The sequence below is a fragment of the Carassius auratus genome, chromosome 7 (genome assembly GCF_003368295.1).
Source record: "Carassius auratus strain Wakin chromosome 7, ASM336829v1, whole genome shotgun sequence".
NCBI classification, from domain to species: Eukaryota; Metazoa; Chordata; class Actinopteri; order Cypriniformes; family Cyprinidae; genus Carassius; species Carassius auratus.
In genome coordinates, this window is record NC_039249.1 from 22,600,629 (window position 1) to 22,620,335 (window position 19,707).

General features: G+C 36.8%; 2 protein-coding genes across 3 annotated transcripts in view; both read left to right on the top strand.

The window, feature by feature from the left end:
* LOC113106237 (USP6 N-terminal-like protein) overlaps window positions 1-10,800 on the top strand; it is a 31,957-nt gene extending 21,157 nt beyond the window's left edge. Inside the window, exons 8-14 of the mRNA XM_026267946.1 lie at window positions 532-580; window positions 656-776; window positions 1,926-2,020; window positions 2,473-2,538; window positions 4,186-4,285; window positions 4,493-4,645; window positions 8,175-10,800. Coding sequence (XP_026123731.1) covers window positions 532-580; window positions 656-776; window positions 1,926-2,020; window positions 2,473-2,538; window positions 4,186-4,285; window positions 4,493-4,645; window positions 8,175-8,905 — 1,315 coding nt within the window. The 3' untranslated portion in view covers window positions 8,906-10,800. The remainder of the gene's footprint in view (window positions 1-531; window positions 581-655; window positions 777-1,925; window positions 2,021-2,472; window positions 2,539-4,185; window positions 4,286-4,492; window positions 4,646-8,174) is intronic.
* A 2,380-nt stretch (window positions 10,801-13,180) lies between these two features.
* The window catches only part of b4galnt4b (beta-1,4-N-acetyl-galactosaminyl transferase 4b), an 83,170-nt gene continuing 76,643 nt past the window's right edge, over window positions 13,181-19,707 (top strand). Inside the window, exons 1-2 of one of the 2 annotated variants that reach the window (XM_026267937.1) lie at window positions 13,181-14,140; window positions 14,364-14,574. In XM_026267937.1, coding sequence (XP_026123722.1) covers window positions 14,430-14,574 — 145 coding nt within the window. In that variant the 5' untranslated portion in view covers window positions 13,181-14,140; window positions 14,364-14,429. The remainder of the gene's footprint in view (window positions 14,141-14,363; window positions 14,575-19,707) is intronic. The other variant, XM_026267936.1, reaches the window with a different exon arrangement.

Consider the following 19,707-nt stretch of genomic DNA (forward strand, 5'->3'; position numbering starts at 1 on the left):
TAAATATTGAGAATTGGTCCCCAAACTAAAGTGTGACTGATATGCACTTAAAATACAGACACATTTACAGAACAGGGACATGTACAGTGCATGTGTTTACTGCAAAATCAATGCACACATTTGCTCAAACATTTCTCGTATTGGCTATTTATGTGCTTTTATGAAAGTGCCAGAGTGTATGTTCATCAACTTCTCAGTCTCTCTCCACCACTTCTGCAGACGATCTCTGGAGCTGATTTCTGCGTTTTGAGAGCTTGTTCCCCAAGCAGGCCAGAAAAGGGAGTGATGTCACTGAGGATTTAATAGATTGCAGGCCTTAGAGAGCCAAGTGGAAAGTCTTGCTCATCTGAAGGGTGTCATTAATGCTCACACATGAGGGGAGGGCCTCAACTTTAATTTGAAGGAACGGATGCATCTTTGTGGAAAAATATGGATGTTAGGTTCATGTGTTGTTGATGTGTGTTTGTTTCATTGTGCACTTTCAGTAAAAGACAGAGTTTGAGTCTGACAACACTTTTCTTCTTTTCACAGGCAGCAGTCTTTGTTCCATGTGCTCTCTGCATACTCTGTTTACAATACGGTAAGTATGCATTCACATCTAGGCTTAATAAAGAGATGTTACATAATAGCTGACTTTGTCTGTTCTTGTCCACAGGAAGTGAGTTACTGCCAGGGCATGAGTCAGATTGCTGCCATACTGTTAATGTTCATGAATGAAGAAGATGCATTCTGGGCTTTGTCCCAGCTCTTAACCAGTCAGAAACATGCCATGCATGGTGAGTTCTCCACATTTATTCTGCTCTTGGCAGATTTTTTTTTAAACATATAAACTTCATAAGGCTATATACATACGATAAGACACTTCCATTTAAAAGTTTTGTGTTAGTATACATTAATGTTTTAAAAAACGTCCTAAGCTACAGTCAATTTGATTAAAAACACCGTTAAATTGTTATGTTGTGAAATAGTGTTACAATTTAAAATAACTTTTATATTTTGTAATATAAATTATTTCTGTTAGCAAAGCTAAATTGTTTAGCATCATTACTCCAGTATTAAAGCTGCGGTAGGGAACTTTTGACGCTCTAGCGGTTAATAAACAGAACTGCTTGCGTCTTGTGGAAGAACATCGTAGCCGGAACTACTTCTCTCTGTTTATGTCTATGAAGAATCACAAAGGTACTGGGTTACTCCGCCGCGGTACCCCAGAAGCAATCTAAAATAGTCCGAATATAAACACTTATTATAGGTGCACCCTAGTGATTCAGGACAAGCCAAAAACACGGTTTGGAAAATGGATTCATGGTGTACTCGCTTATTATATACATTTTTCTACATTTTGAACACAAACAAAGTTACGGACCACAACTCTGATTGGTTGTTTCTTACCGGGAGCAGATGGCTTTCTGCAAATGGCAATAGGACCACTGGGAGGAGCCAGAGGAGCTTGATTTTTTTCACAGATTATCTGTCTCATATTCTTCTGTCAGGACATAATGACAGGTTTAATAAATATGTAAAAAATATATTTTTTACAAAAGTTCCCTACTGCAGCTTTAAGTGTCACATGATTATTCAGAAATCATTCTAATATGCTGATTTCCTACTTAACATTTCTTATTATTTTAAAAGATGAAAACATCTGTGCTGTTTAATATTTTTGTGGAACTATGCAAAAAAAAAAAAAAAAAAATTCAGGGGACTTTGATGAGTAGAATTTTTTCAAAGAACAGGATTGATTAGAAATATAAATCTTTTGTAACATTCTGAATGCTTTTACTGTCAGTTTAATAAAGTATTAATTTCTTTCAAGTCTTACTGACCCCAAACTTTTGAATGGTAGTGTACATAACACTTGTGAATTTAACAGAGATTATTATCGTAGGTCTAGTACTTCATTCCTTCACATTTGCAACCCATCACAGGATTCTTTGTTCCTGGATTTCCCAAACTTCAGCGTTTCCAAAACCACCATGACCAAATTCTCTCCAAACTTTTACCCAAACTAAAGAAGCATTTGGTAAGATTGTTGTGGCACACACAAGAGTACACCCTTACGAAAAGAAAATATATTTACCAATATACTTCTTAAAATATATTATTTTCCCTTTTTATTTTCTAATATATTATATATATGAATACATTGAATAATATATTGATGATACATATATTATATAATACATTGCAAAATATACAAATGATTGCCGCTTTCAATATATTGCAATATATTGGAAAAAAATAATATTAAATCCCATATATAAGAATGTATGCCTAATATATTACATGATATTTTCCAATATACTGCAATATATTTTTGTTTCATAAGGGCAAAATAAGCTCAGATCCTATATGACTATTTAAGTTACAGTAAATATATATATGAACTTAATTCACTTAACATGATACTGTTTTTAATGCTGGGTTTCTTCCCTTCTCATTCCTTTTTTGTCTGTTTATATGCACTCTCATCAGGATAAGGAGCAGATGACCAGTGGGATTTACAGCACTAAATGGTTCCTCCAGTGTTTTATTGACAGGGTAAGTGTTTGATCTGAGCAGATGCATTGTAAGCAAACTGACAATGGTTCTGTAAGCGGTTATTAGTAGATAGGTGTACGCGCTCAATTATATACTAAGCTTAGATCTCAAAAGCCAAGGAAATGATACATCAACTATGTGTGTATATTATAGTGTTGGTTCAGGTCACTACAGACAATCCTAAAAGTGGTGATTCATTTGGCTCTCTTTGAATGTAACTGTTGAGTCAGCTGTTCTGATTGCAACTGTGATTATGTTCCACCATCAAGGGATGGAAACACTTCTGGATCTGCTCAAGTAAGAGGTGTTTATATGAAGAGATGCTGGAAATGAGATCTGCTCAGACTTGATCATCTAAAAACTGAGGTGTTAAGGGGACATTCAGGTTTATACTAGCAGAGATTTTGACGCATTGTAGATGTGGACACAGAAGGAGGAACTGGGATTGAATGTCAACAGCAAAGCATTGATAATTAGTTAATACAAATGAATAGGTGTAGATGCAGATAAGTCAGGGACATCTCTGAGGAAAGAAACTGCTGATCTGTATAGTTAATGCAAAAATCTAAACTCTTTTATCATGTATTTATTATATGAAAATGCTTTAATTATGTAATTATGTATATAATTATATATGTTTACTATTTTTATTTTTACTTCATAATATATAATATAAACTGAAATGATTTAGGTTTACTTGACCTAGTTTTAGATCATCATCATCAGAAGTAAATGCATAATAATTGAACTTTTTATAATAGATACCCCAAAATATAATAGTTAAGGTTAAGGGTAAAACATTAAAATCTATAAAAATAAATAAATAAATAAATAAAATTGCAAAAGGGTAGTGACGGACGGACAGACAGACAGTTTCCAAGACAGTTTTGGGGACGTGATGCTGCCCCAAAATAAAGAAGCACCCTAAAATAGAGCACACTCGGATGAACATAGGTTGGATACATGAGGAAAAATGTTTAGGTACGGTGACCATAATTAATAGGTGCCAAACGGATTGTTATTGGTTGATTTTTGGCACAGTGCACCACTTTCCTAAGTTTCTAATCGCTAGTTTCTGACATCCAACTTATTTTAGTAGCCCTAAAATTTAAAAAAATATATAAATAAAAAATAGGTTCAGAACCTACCCATGATATACTGTACGTAACATGGTCTTGAATGAAAATGGCTAATAAGAAGCCACATTAAAACACTGTAAAGCATGGCAGTGCAGACTGAGGTTGGTGGACTTGGTGAAGAAGAATTAGGCTTTAAGAAACTGAAAGAAAGGCTGAAGTACTTCTTCCTCTCTCCTTCTTTGTCAGGGCCTCTTGACAGAGGGAGCAGTGTGCAATTAGCAGACAGACAAGGGTGTTTCAATGTTTACTCTCCGCATACACACAATCCTGTGGGTTTGTTGGTAGAGGAAAGAGAGCAGACACTGTCAGCACTGCAGAAACTGGTCCAGCTCGGTTTCAGAGCTGTGCTTGTGGACTGGCAGCTTGCTGAGGCAGATTAGCTTAAGACAAGCAGAGGCTCCAGTTTAAAATGAAATATTCTACACATTTATGTTTTCCTTTATGCTTTGAGGACTTTAGTGCAGAAATATTGGTTATAGTTTATCTACAAAGTTGTTACTATTTTCAGACCCCATTCACTTTGACCTTGCGTCTGTGGGACATCTTTATCCTTGAGGGTGAGAAAGTTCTGACAGCTATGGCTTACACCATCCTTCAGCTCCATAAAAGTGAGTGCATTTTTTTTTTTTCACAATACCGAAATTAAAACGATTTTGATGCAAAAAGCTGTAAACAAACGCCAGTAACAAACTCATAGTGCATGCTAATTGACCCGATTGCCTTGATACAAATTAAACCCTCTCAGCACATTATAGAAATCGATTGACTGCAGATTTGTCTGTGCAAAATGGCTAACTGAAGTTAATCATGTTCAGAACAATTGCTTAAGATGTCTCTGGAGGACCTGAGAGAGTTCCTGCAGGAGAAGATAGGAGAGTCCATCTACCTCAACGATGACCATGTCATAGAGCAGCTTAAAGTTTCCATGTCTGAACTTCGCAAAATGAAGCTTGACCTCCCACCACCAGGTTCAGCAATTTACTTAATATTATACTGTATCTATAACGCATTAAGTTGTATGATCGTGTTGATTTTTGAATGCTTTGATCAATTAGGATGTCACTGTGAGTCGTTTTATGAAACAGAACCCGTTTGTATCCTTCATATGCATATGAAATGACTTAATATATATATTTGACATTTTATTTCAGATTTGTTTTTTTTTAAGAAGTACTCTTATTCAATAAGGACACATGTTCATATAATGTTACAAAAGATTACAATTTTTAATACATGATGTTCTTTTGACCTTTCTATTCATCTACACTTAAAAAAATGCTGGGATAAAAAAAAAAAAAAAAAAACTTTGGTTATTTGGCAGCCCAGCGCTTGCAGTGTTGGCTACTTTAAAGTGCTCATATAATGCCCAATGTAAAAAACAGTGTATATGCACATATATGCTGCATATATGCACATATATGATAATATATATGCTGCATATATGCGCATATATGCTGCATATACAGTATGCGTATATATACATATATGCGTATTTATACTGCATATATGCTGCATATATGCGTATATATGCCACATATAGGCAAAATTGAGGTGCATATATGTGCATATACAGGAAATATAGGTCTCCTGTATTGCTTCTTAATATCCACATATAAGCCTACAATATATGTCTTCTATATAGCTAATGGCAGGATCTGGTCATTTTGTATATCATATCCCATTTTTGACTGTCATACATGATGCCTAGCTCATATTTTCTATTATCAAGGCAAAAACTAAGAATTAATGAAAAAAAATTATGCAAGACCTTATGTATGTGCGAGCATGTGAAATTGGTATCACATGTAATTGGCATGTTATGGAATTTAACTATGGCAATATTTACATGATATAAAGAGCCGGACAGTAACGGAGTACATTTACTTGAGTACAGTACTTAAGTACAATTTTGAGGGATCTGTACTTTATTCGAGTATCATTTTTGGGGAGTACTCATGACTTTACTCAACTACATTTGAGAGGCAAATATTGTACTCTTTACTCCGCTACATTTCTATCCATAACCGTAAGTACCCGTTTCTTCTTCGGCCCCATCCACACAGAGACGGACCCCCGATCTTTTTTTCCCCCGTCTCAAGAAATATCCGCGTCCACACGAAACCGATGTAGTATACATGCCAGACCAGCATGTGGCGCTGTAATTCTGCCACAGAGATACACTTAAAACCTAGAAGAAGACATGGATTTGCTGCGCGTGGTACACAAATGAACATGGAACAATACATTTATTAATCCATATGTACATATATATGTGTGCATATACAGTATGTACATATATGTACATATAATATAGGAAAACGGCCAAGTTTATATATGTCACATATATTAAAAACCTATATCAAAACCTATATTGAAACATATATGTTTATATAGGTTTTTTCCATGTGGGAAAACACGCTGGTTTGTGGAATTCTCCTTTAATGCTAATGAGCTCTGCTGACCCCGCCCCTCTCTTCTGATCTGCTTTCTGAGAGACTGTTTACTTTAGCCACATTCATAGTGAAACTTGCTAATAAGCACATTAATTATTAGGAAAGGATTCATTAAAATATATTATACTCACTGCTGCTTCTCTAGGTGAGGCTGGATCATGAATGATTCGCGCAAACATAAACGCTCTTAAGTAGATCAAGGGCACATTACAATGTGTATACATATGAAAATGTATACAAAACTTTATTTCACTAAAGAAGTGTACCAAATTGGCAGCAGTGCTGAGAACGCTCTGGTTACTGAGGTAAGTTACTGATGTAACCTTGGTTCCCTGAGATAAGGGAACGAGTGTTGCGTTATCCTCCTGTTTTGAAGCCTGATTTTTTTTTTACGTTTGTGTAACTGCACAAACTAATGGTGCTTTAGCCCACCAGAAAGGGCGGAGCCAACCTCTATATAAGTCAGCTTAGCAGTTTTGAGCGTCATGACCTGTAAGTCTGTTGATTATAGTGCCTCAATGGGCAGGCCTCTGAGGGCCCTTAGGACTAGAGACAAGTTCCACATCAGCACAGTCCTGGGATGAGGAGGATTTAACCTCTAAGTGCCATTCAGAAATGTAATGACCAAGTCGTTCTTGCTGATAGTCTGGACACGTCACATGAGTTTGGGTCCTGATCTCACAAAAGACTGACCATTTGTAGACTGAGCTCTTGCTTCTACGATGGTGTTTGACACTCTCATGGAGAGCTGGCTAGAGTCCTGTCGAGGGACCAGACATTGAGGTTCCACAGCTCTGGCTGGGGATGCCAAATCCTGCCCTGTGCATGTGAGAGAAGGTCTTTCCTTAGTGTAAAGAAGACAGCTGGACCATTTCTGGAAACCAAGGTTAGTTCCTCCAGAGTGGGGCCTCTAAGAGGAGGGCACATCTCATTTCCCTGACTTGCCTGATGACCCGAGGGAGAAGAACGATTGGAGGGAAGGTGTAAATATGGGTGCTGGGACAATCATTGAGCAATAGATTGGGCAGTGAAAGTTGTCTGCCTTGCCCGAAAACTGACCAGATCATCTGAACCAACTGAGGATGTAGTCTCCACTCTCCTGGAGCTACATTGTCCCTGGACAGCATGTCCACTCCCTTGTTCAGTCTGCCCGGCATGTGAACTGCTTGTAGTGTGTAAATAAGGTATTCACTCACAACATGTGAGTGAATAAACAATGACAGAAATGAAGTTTTAGGGTGAACTATCCCTTTAATTACAGTCGGCAGCATGTAGCCTACTGTACCTTTAAGACCTGCACACATCTAATATACAGACATGAATCTGTTTCTTTTTTAGTTATTTACTTTAATTTTAGACATAACCAACTAAGGCTATACATAAACATTGTGTGTTTTGACAGTATTAACACAAAACGTAACTTAGTTCAGTAATCCGGCAAAGGGTACACTCTTTAAGTGTGCTCAGAAAAACCACGCGTCAGAACAGCACATGAATGAAACATTTAAATAACCAGTAAGGCTTTAGAGCAGATACAAAAAAACAAAAAACAAAAAAAAAAAACCCTTACAGTACTTGGTTGGAGTACAGTACTTGGTTGTGAATAAGTGCAGTGTCCCATGAGAGTAACTCTACCACTGAGTTACGTTAACACTGATGTTAATGTATGTCGTATGTATATTGATTCCACGGCACCAGAACTGCAGCTGATAAAATGGCCAATCTATGTAGCACAATAGAACGATAATTCTTCAAAAGCAGATCTTGGAGACATTTTTAATGTCCACTATCAAAAATCTTCATATCGCACACCACTAACCTCTTGGTCGGGTCGGACCTCAAAGGGGCAGGGGCTCTTGTGCATGCCACTGATTTTAACATTTAAATACTCATTATTTCATTATTCATACTGTATATGAAAACATATGCAGTGCTCTATCCACTTCACAGCATAAATGATATATATTTTTGGCCACAGCTAATAAGTTCATGTAGGTCACCTAGATTTTCAGTCCACTCTCATTCATTATTTCTGTATTCACAGCTAAGCCTGATGAGTTTCCACGAAAACCTCTGGGTCTGGAGCTGCCTGTTGTTTTAACTCCGGTCAAACGGCCCAAGCCAAGCCCTTCAGAAGATACACCCAACAAAGCCCAGCTCATCAAACGGCCACCTGCCTCTCTGCACATCTCTCTACAGCAGGAGTCCATCGTGCTGGATGACAGCCCTTCACAGGAAAAGAAGCCTTACAATGATGGAGGGACTGGGAGCATGTCTCCCCTCCCCTCACCAGACCCTGTTCTTGTGCACAGCCAGATTCCCCTCACACCTGATGGAATGATAGGAGCCCCTGAGGACGGCGGGGAATGGCCTCCTCCATACGAACCTCCTGTACCTGGGCTTAATGAGCCTCAAAACCCATCGGAGCTGTGCGACCCTACTCTACCTTCAAATGTGGACGATAAAAAGCCTTCACAAACATCTCATAACTTGGAGCAGGACACTTCAGAGACAGCAGAGGGCAGTGTGGTGGGCGATTTACCCTCAGACAATTTTGAATCTTTTTCAATGCAGCCGCCTGGAGTTTCCATTTCTGAAAATTATCAGGGACAGGTAAGGGATGACAATTTTTCAGAAAGACTCTCTACTAAGATTTCAACAGCCTGTGAGCTGTCACAGTTACCTGCCAAACGAATCCCCACAGTCCATTCAGACCCTCTGTTCCAGCACCCGCCTCATTCCAGCCAACACCTGCCCAAATCAGAGACATTTTAAGCTGCCAACTGACTTTTATTCAAGTACTTTGCCAGTGGTCCTGTGGAGAGCATTATAGATTTTTCAGTTTTTCAGCATTTGTCTTTTCAGCAGTATAAGTTTGCTCTGGTTGAACCCACTTTGTGATGCTTTGGCACAAACATCGCTTCTGGCACATATGACAAAGATAAAAGCTTCATAAAAAAGTGAGCTGGCTCACTGCTTAATACACAACTTAGCATATAGCCAATTGTTTTATGAACAACTGCCTTCCAACTTATCTCTCACATTCTCTGGGTTTGTACAGAACTACCACTCAATCACACCACAACACCGCCGATGTCTTTGCAATTTCTGGGCACAAATTTAATGACATGGTGAAAGCTTAAACCGTGCTCTGCAATTTGACTTTTCACTACAGTCATTTCCAACATTCAAAATCAACTATTAGTTAATATGCTATCCCTAGTAAAAACCTAATATATTTAAAACACATTTATTTCATACTAAGTAGAGTTAGCATATTTACTGACATATCACTCGAGACTTACTAATATTAAAATTATAATTATTTAGAGTACTACTTGTGCACAATGCACATTTCTTAATATTAAGCCTAAAATATCACTATTGATGAGGAATGTATTATCTTTGAATAATATTTGTCTTTAAATACATATTTAAAGTATACCTAAAGAATACTCACAATAGTTGCACATTAGCACAATCAAATATAATTCAGTATATCTTTAGTCGGCCTTCAGCACTACTTCTGCACAATTAAATTAGTTGTTCCAAATTAGTATACTAAAAGTACAACTGCAGGGTATTTTTATTAACTATATAAATATGTAAATGCATTTTTGTAGTATACTTAGGATGAAATAAATGTTTTTCAAATACATTTTAGTATATTTATTTTCCACTAGGGATGGCTCGACAGAATATTGCAATTATCTGTTAATATCACAGACCACTCCATGTTACATAATGCAGTAGCTTATCCTTTCTGATAAAAAAAGTAGAGTTATATCCTTGTAGTCTGTGTTCATTTGAATGCTTTGTGATGGTATTTGTTGATACCAGCTTTATGGTACAATTCCAATTTTGCAGTGTCCACGAGCCAATGTTTTTTTTTTATTCTGAGGAAAACACCACAAAATAGTTTGATAGAATGTGCAGCAGTCTGTTAGAATATGTACATCTCAAAATGATTTGGCACAGTTTCATTGAGACAGCTGCGGAGTCTTTGCGATTTGACTTCCCAGCTGATGGCAATATTAAACATGGCCTTCAATAAGATTCAAAAATATTTTTCTGGTTGTTTCTAAACACAACTCTCTGTACATTTCATATTTGTAATTGTTTTCATTTGTGTGAACATTTTGTACATTTTAGCTTCTTAGGGTATTGTATTTTAATGCTTATAGGATTTAGCATTTGTTACATAAATGACTTAATTGTCAGATCTGCTCTCTGATGGTCTTATCTAGCATATGCTTGCTTTTGTAAACAGTCAACTGAAAGCTGTGCCCAGGAAGTGCTTCAGGTTTACAATTTCAACAGGTTGAACAGATTCAGATTCTGCTTTGACGCTATATGTCTCATCATTAGATGTAAACCAGGACAAAAACTACAACTTTAATCTAAACCAGAATAGCTGGGAATCAGTGAAAATAAGTATTCCAAACATAAATAATTATACATTAATACTGGTTATCTAAGCACCTTTTATTTTTATTTTTTTGGTCTCTCAGAATAACAGTGTAAACCTATTGTAAATCGAATACTGTTGCTATTATGCCATTGGATTAAGACATTTATGGTCTTTCATTCTATTACAGTGTGGTCACTGTCAGATGCCTCTGCAATGTCATGTTCATGGTCATGTTTGAAATTCAAAAAAAAAAAAAAAATGTTTTCAGTGCAGTAGCTATTTTAGTTATAGACAGTGTACATTCCCATTTAAGGAGTTTTTAGAACTCCAACCAAAAGGCTTTGGTTTTATTCAGTGTGTATATTGTAAAATTACGCTATACCTGTTTACTTTGTTATTCTATGTTTGAATTAGATTTGCATAAATAGAAGTTTTCTAATCTTGATTGTGTAGAATTATTTTGAAATATACAAAACACAACCAATTAAGGGAATTCTCCGTGTGACCACAAGAGGGCTCTGTAAATACACCGTTTGTTTACAATTAGATCCTCACTGATTCGCAATCTTTCGCCACGTTTTTGTTCCTTATTCTCCGCAAAAGTTAAAGACCATTATATTCTAGATCTTATTTTTCATCAACTTTTTTTGTAATGAAAAAGTCTTCTAGTGAACTGCAGCGTAGGAACAGCGATGGTTTAGATTTCCTTCCCATTGAGAACACACCAGAGACACAAGATTTGCTAGCATCATCAGACTACCTGTAATATGATGATCTTTCATGTTTGTTTCCTGCTCCCGGAGGACACTGACAGCATGTGGTGACACAGGTTTGGGTGATGGATGCCACACCTTGGCAGATTGTGAGTGCCATACATCATAATTGAGCCTCGGTGAGAGAGAGAAGGGCTGACAGAAATAGAGCAGACGCAAAAAAAAAAAAAAAAAAAAAAAAAAAGGTTGACACCTCATCACTCATCATCATAATTGAGCAGGTACTGATGCGCTCATCTGTGCTGAGTTCTGCAATGTAACACTTCATGCTACAAAGGTTATCGGACCACACTGTGATCTATTTAGCCACAGCCAATATGACTTTCCCTAGCCTTATGTTTTAACTGAAGAAAAAAAGAAAATCTAATTTTTTTTTTCATCGGATTGAAAGACAGCAGACAAGTATATAAGGCAGGACTGGGGAAAAATATTGTCAATTCATTTTCAGCATTGGTTTTTATCAGCTCCTTTGAACTGAGACAGACAACGCTCAGGGTTTATAACCCTTACAAACTGAACATTAGCACTCAAACCACACACTTGGAAAAGTTCAGATTACACCTACCTTTCTTTCTCCTCCTGCTTTGTGCCTGAGGTTATCTGTTCAAAGACATGTTTATCGAAACCATTGGTGTTTCAGCATCCAAAACAAGGAAGGCAGGCATCAGTGTTCAAAGGTTAGGTGCCTGGAAGAATTTTCTCCAAAGGGAGCACCTTTTATCCAAACATACTCAGGGTTTTGCTAAAGGATTCTTCATTCAGACCAAACTGTTATCCAGTCCTCCTCCATGAGCCTTTAATAGCTCTTCTGCTAAAGACACTTCGGCTAAAGTATTAGGCATGGTTCAAAACAGAAACTGCTGTAAATATCATCATGCCCACATACCTAAAACATACTTAAACATATAAAAGATTTATATAATATAAATATAATACCTTTATATAAATGCTAAGATGAAAAATAAAACTTAAGTAATGCTATTAGTGGGATATTACAATTAATATTTTCACAGTTTTTTATAGAATTAATTAACATAATATAAGTACTAATCCAAGCATTGAGATTTTTTTTACATATTATTATTAAGTTACATTCATATTCTAAAAACTTAATATGTGACCCTGGACCACAAAACCAGTCATAAGTCACATGGGTATATTTTTAGCAATAGCTAACAATACATTGTGTGGGTCAACATTTATTTTATACCAAGTTCCATGAAGATATTTCATAAATTTCCTGCTATAAATATATCAAAACTTATTTTTTTATAATAATATGCATTGCTAATAACTTAATTTGGAGAAATTTAAAGACCATTTCTCCAGTATTGGAGAAATACTGTATTGAATTGTTTTGCACCCTCAGAGTTTAGATTTTCAAATAGTAGTATCTTGGCCAAATATTGTCTAATCTTATCAAACCATACATAATTGACCCTTATGACTGGTTTTGTGGTCCAGGGTCACATACAGTATGGTATCAAACAAGATCAGGGGACACATTTATTCAACAGTATTCAAGTTTATATTACAAGATTATTAGGCTATTATATGTATTTTGCCATAACAGTGTGGATACTTTTTTATAAACTTACATTTTCATAGCCCAAATCATTATGTGACATAAATTACTCATTACGATAGGAAACAGCAGTCTCAGTCTAAAGGGAGCATACACTCTTAAAAATAAAAGGGTTCCTCAGGCGATGCCATAGAATAACCATTTTTGGTTCCACAAAGAACCATTCCAAAAGGTTCTTTAAAGAATCTCTATCTTACCTTTTTATAATCTGAAGATTATGTGAAAACAGAAAGGTTCTTCAGATGTTAAGGGTTCTTCATGGAACCATTTAGACAAAAAGGCATGGTGAAGCACCTTTATTATTAAGAATTTAATTGGCCTCTGCACTACTATTAAATAGCCTACATATATTAATGCATCATTACCCTATTAGTAACTTGTTTAAAAAAAGAGTGACTGACGTCTTTTAAGAGCTTGTCCATTTAAAGAGAATGAAGGGGCATTCAACAGTGTTCGGTGATCATTCTGAGCCCTTCAGGTAAAGCACTGTGACTGTGCGCCCATGAAGGTAACAGCTCCCTCTATCCATCAGATGAAGACCAGGATGCAACTATGGGATGCGGTAGGACAAGTGGGCTGATGCTGCTGAGGAAAATATTTCAGATTTCTTCCGTAGATGAGAACATCAAAACAAAAAGGACTTAAGACGAATGAAAATCACTCAACACAAGGATTTGAGATGGCATCACAAGAATATGTTTGCAGTCGTTGATTTCGCCTGTGAAACAGACCGAAGAAACAAAAGCGTGCTCGTGAATACCAGCGCGAGAAGAGGCACGAGACAAAACCACAAAGCAGCGACGCTTCATTGATGTTTTCACAGCTTTATTTGTCTCCAGCTCTCTTTCTTTTGCAATAAACGAGACTAAACCGTGAAAAACAAATAATTTAAGGCTTCCAACTTTCCGCTCATCACATAACACACCTGGAATAAGGATTTGTTCAAAACTCTTATGGCAGTAACAGGACTTTATGAAAGCCTCTGTTTATGAAGACATATCGAAAAGGAAATGAGTGCGTACAGTAAGTTTGACGGCTGCTTCGCCCAACCCGTCATTGTGTGATAATGTGTGTGTGTCTCCTGTATTGACACTTCTAATAACAGAAATGATGAGCTGCCATGATGAGCAATGATAAGCATCCAAGATAGACACAGGACAGCGCGGCATCAGCCAACACAAACATTTCCTATGGTGCCACCGGTCAGACATGCCAGTTTTACTGAGAAAAACACGTCTATGGTAAGTATTTGTGATTATTAAAGCAATAATAACTGTCTGTGTCATTTATGTCGAATGTAGATTATATGTGGCTGTGTAAATGTCATTTATAATAGATATGTTGTTGTTGAAAGATAAGTAGAAGGAAACATTTTTTAGGTGTTCAATGGCAAATCTAAATCTGTTCTAACCTGGAGAGTATTGTGAGTGCAAAACATCATTTCAACATCTTTTGTCATTCTAGCTGTACAACATCAACGCTGAAGGGGCACAAGTCTGAATTTTCCACTGAGTGGGTGATGTTGCTGTGATGAGGATGCGCTTTCCTCTGAAGAAGATCCGCAAGCAGTTCAAACTCCTTCTGCTGCTCGTTTTGCTTATGTTTGCCATTGGGTTCACGTATCTTCACATAAACCAGGGCAAAGCCATCAAACTCCACCTCAACTATGGGAAAGGTCAGTATTTCTGAAACTCCACTATTTCTATAGCCTTGAAAGGATCATGGAACATTTCTCTTCAAAGGACAGTAATGTCCACTGAAGCTATAATAAACATATCTCCAGTAGCTTTAAATGGGATTGTGCACAAAAATCCAATTGCTCAAAGTTGACTATTGTTACATATCAATTGAATCTTTCTTGTGGGTTTCAGAAGCAGGTTAATTAGCAAGGCAGTGCAGTAAAATTGAGCTGTCCATTGCTAAAGACGTTGTATGATCTAAATGAGGGTTTTTCCTTCCGGTTAAAGTTTAATTATTGCTTATTTCTGCCCAGCTAACTGCTGATTATTCCTAAACTAATTTGTACTCTGGGTTGTTCAGCTATTAGTACTACAGATAAGACTCAAAGCGGCTCTGTGCAAAGATGATTTTCCTTTATGCTTTTTGAAGAGAAATTAAGTCTAACCCACAGGCACAATTTGATGAATGTCCTGAAAGGTAGTAATTCAGTGACAAGAGTTCCCTTCCTTTTAATTACTGTCAGGAATAATCGCTTACCACACACAATTCTAGGAACACAAGTGGCCTTTTAAACATTTTCCTGTTATACTTGATAATGCGTGTGTGCATGTTCACAAGAGAGGTTGATGTAAAATGTTTTTTTTTTTACAATGTCCAGAATGTTATTCATATAGTTGATAACGAGCATAAAATTAATTTCGCTCAGACATTTTCATCTAGCTCATATGTGACTTTTCTTCTCTTGACTAACACTGCTTTAACCTTGAAAAAAAATCATTTATGATATACAAAGACGTTTCAACAACAGTATTTAGTAAATTCCACATGCTACGTGTATAGTATTACAGATGTTGGTAAATAGTTTGAACTGCACAAGTTATATGTTTGTTATCAAATAATCAGAACCGTACATTCACTAATTAATATACTTAACTAAAAGCTTGGTTTTAACATTTAGCGCTTTCTTCTCTTTTCCCAGACCACACCCATATATTCTCTAATGCAAAAATACCTCATGTTTGCTCTGAGGAAACTTTTAAACAATTTCTAATTTAGCTTTCTAGTCCAACTAAATTGGATTTCTTAAATCATAGCCTCTCATTAACTTTTACCTGGAAGTCATATGTCCTTTGTTATTAGAGGTGAAGTAATTGTCACGGATTAGTTGATAAACCATGACTGTATTTGAGAGGAATAAATTTGTATATTTCTAATTATTGCATAAATGCTCAAGGCTTTTTTCCCCCTTGGTTTTCCACTGATTGAGATTTAAAAATGGAAGCTAGTTGCTATGAATTCGGTGGCTGAAGTTGACAGGGAGAGAAATTAGAGGTACAGGCTCTTTTAACCCATAGGTTAATGAAATTTGTGTTAAGCTTCTCTCAACACACAAGGTAATGCTTATGCAAATGGGTGTTCTGGACAGATGCCACTGTTATCTCAAGTAACACGTGCTATAGGTTGGAAGTAAGAGGGTTGAGCTCTAAAAATCTCTTCACCCCAGTTAGTCATTACTCAGAGGGGAGGTAAACGTCTTTGAGGACATGTTGATCTCTGTGGAGAAGGGTCTTTTGGAGTCACAATGAAATAAAAGTGACCAAGCCTGAGTTACGTAATTAGGACATAAGGCACATCACTTAAATTAAAGCTCTTCAAACAGTATTTGCATTGCATTTATACTGTGCATCTTGAATGTGCCTCTTTTCATCAGTGGGAGAGATCCTGCATTTGTGTTTAGGTGACTGAACAGTCCGTTGTCTGTTGACTTGGCTCGGGGCAAGGACACATGGAGCAGGTGGTGGTCCACTCAGCAGCAAGACAGGAAGAGCATAAAACATGCAGATTTTGATGAGCATACTGCCAGTCAGAGAATCCAGGCAGAAGCACATTTTGAAATATGAAATATTTTTCAAGATGACTAGGTAGAAGAGACACTGGAAACATTTTCTTTCTTGCAGTTATTTTTAGCTCATATACGCCAGATTACTTACAAATCGTAGTCCATTATTGAATACAAATGACATGATAAAAATGGTAGTAATGTAATCTATTGCATTACACATTTTAGGTAATATATAGTATATAACTTATTGATTACTTTAAGATTACTTTTGACCTAAACTCCCTATTTATTTGATAGGGATAATCTTGTTCCATACTGACACAAATATATGGGTAGTTGACAAATAGGCAGAAAAAAAATAATTCTGATCTTTTTTAGAAAATATAAAGCGTCACTAACTTCATAAATTATTTCACTGCTTTTACAACATTTTTACTGAACTGTACCATAAATTTGTCCTATTGTGTGACAGCAAAAATTAAGATATTTTCTTTTGAATCATGCACGCAAAATTGGCAATCGCGTTGAACCTTTTGACAAGAGAAAAGGCTTCAGTAGTTAACCAAAGCTAACGACTGGGGTTACATACATCTTCCTAAACTCTATTTTAAAGGTTTGAGAGCTATAAGTGATGCAATACAAAAAACGATGAGCTAATAGGCGGTCATTTGCCCAATCTGCTCGCCAACTTACCTTTGAGGTTTACGGGCTTCTTTCTGCACCGAATCTAACCTAACTATTTTATCTCGTTATTGTATCCAAAGAGACTTACTTGGCGCCAGTAGACAGCCTTTTTTTCTCCCATAAATAAAAACCTTTCTACTTTGGGTGTTTTACATGCACAGTGCCAAGAGCGGCATGGTCTATAAGTAGGCCTAACAGTTAAACTTAATCAGTAAAATAATAATAGAAACAATTTAATGGTGGTAACCAAAACATCCAATTTAATTCAATTATTATATTAGATACATTTTAAAACTTCAATGCACATGCATAATAAGTCTAGTATTAAGTAGATATTTGAAATACATCAATAACTGATATCATAGTGTAACAGATAACATTGCCATCATATTGACTTGAGTCTTAATACTGCATCCTATATTAAGCTAGTGAAGCAAATTGTTGTAAAATCTGTTGAAGTTTTTTGGGATGACTTCCTTCAGGTCTTGGATGTGTTTGAATTTCAGCTCTTTGATCTTCAGGTGGTCTGAATAGAGGCCGCATCTGACACAGAAAAGGTTGCTGCAAAAAAATAAAATGAATAAAAGTCAAATGATCGTTTCCCTAAATTATACGGCATGTTTAAGTATGATAACGAGGCAAGAAGCCAGCTAGCTTGCTTAAAGTGATGAACAACATGGCAAAGGCAGCTACTTGTTGAACATGACGGGATGCCTTGACATTGTAAAATACAATCTCGTTTTATCTGCACAGGGTTTAGTCTGCATTGCAATGGATTGTCTTGCGCTAAGTTCAGATCCTCATACGAGTGCCAGAAATAGCGATGGTCAAGAATTTTTTTTTTAAGCCCTACGAAAATCATGTTAGCTATCTCACCAAACATGATGACAAAACCAGTGCATAGTGGTTAACTAAGTCAACAGCATGCTATTTTTCTGCATTAAAATCATTATCCACGTCAGAAACAAAACCATGGAAGATTTCAGTCAACAAGATAGCTACCGTCCAATGCTAGACCTAGCAGAAAGAAAAATATAGCATCCTCAGAAACAATCCATGACACCTCAGCACTACCATTACTTTGAGATAAAACTGTTATAATATATATAAACTGTTATTCTGTAATTCATATAACTGAATCATGAATAACCATTGTTTTGAGGATATTTACCTCAGAGAACTCTCAGTCTTGATTATGCTGCGAAGCTCTCGCGGTGTGAAGAAGAGGCAGAGTTATGAGACTTCTCAGACAGTTTAAGTGTCCAATGGAGTTACGAGATTTGCTCTCAAGCTATTTTTAAGACTTTAGATTGGTTAATAATTTATCAAATTTACATACCCACATCGGGACTGACCAATAGCATGGATTTTTGAAAAAATATGAAATTTACAAAATGTGGACAAAGGAGGTTTCTGCCCGACAGAGACGATTTAATGTAAGGGTGTCACATGAAAGGACAACAAAACACTTTCGTAGTGGTTCAGAAAGCGTTCAATATTTGTACAATTCTGAGCCAAAAATTGACCATTTGCACATGTAATGGGCTTCACAGGGGGCTTCACTAACCATGCATGGGGTCCTTCAACTAAGTTTTCCCTAGAATTGGCCGATTTAAAATCAAAATATGGTGTCACACCAGAGGACATGGTTTTCAGAGACAAAATGTTGCTACGCTTTCAGAAATATATGGTTGACAAAAAATGTCTGCCATTTACTAAAATAACCACTTGTAGGCTGCCTCTATGCCCTGCCTCTTTCAAATGCGTGGTTTCTACAAAGTCCCTTCTTCAGACGAGCGCATTCTGCTCTGTTTAGAAATAAATTAAATAAAATAAATGTAAAGAAGCTAATAATGTCCTTAGTTTTACCATCAGTTCAAGCCTGAAAGGGGAGCAGACTCACGTGACAGGCACAGTGATGAAGCTCGTATGTGTTTGCAGTTCACAAACCACAGAGGGTTAAGATAGCTGACTCCACTGTGTGACCCTGTCTCTCTTTCTCTCTCTCTCTCTCTCTCTCTCTCTCTCTCACACACACACACACACACGCACGCAAACATACACACACGACACACAAAACTCTGCATTTGGACAGTCAATAGCAAATACTTAAACTAATAACACAACATACTTCCAGTAGCTGATTCTGAAGTGTCAGATTGTCGTAGCAAAGTCAGAATTACCTCCTCTCCTAGGTTCACGAAATGGTCGTCCATAAAATGTGTTGCTGTTCTGTTGTAAGTAATCTTAAAGATTCCTAAATGCATTCTGAAGGCCAAATAAAGTGATTTTGCTTCCGCCTAGATACCAGGGGGGCATGGTTTCATATTTTTTTGAAGCACCCCTGGGCGCCGCCATTGGCTAACGGACCCCCACCTGCTGTTATCAGTCCATTGACTCCCATTCATTTTGGCATCACTTTGACAGCGAATAACTTTACATCCGAGGCATTTAAAGACTCCATTTGTCCATTAATTATTTCTAAAGAAACACGAAAATGTATAAAGGCTCCATTACCTTGTATCTTACGTTATGGTCCCGTAGAAGCAGTTTCTGTAAAAAATAGGCTAATGATTGCGTCATAACCAGCGACTCTCTGTT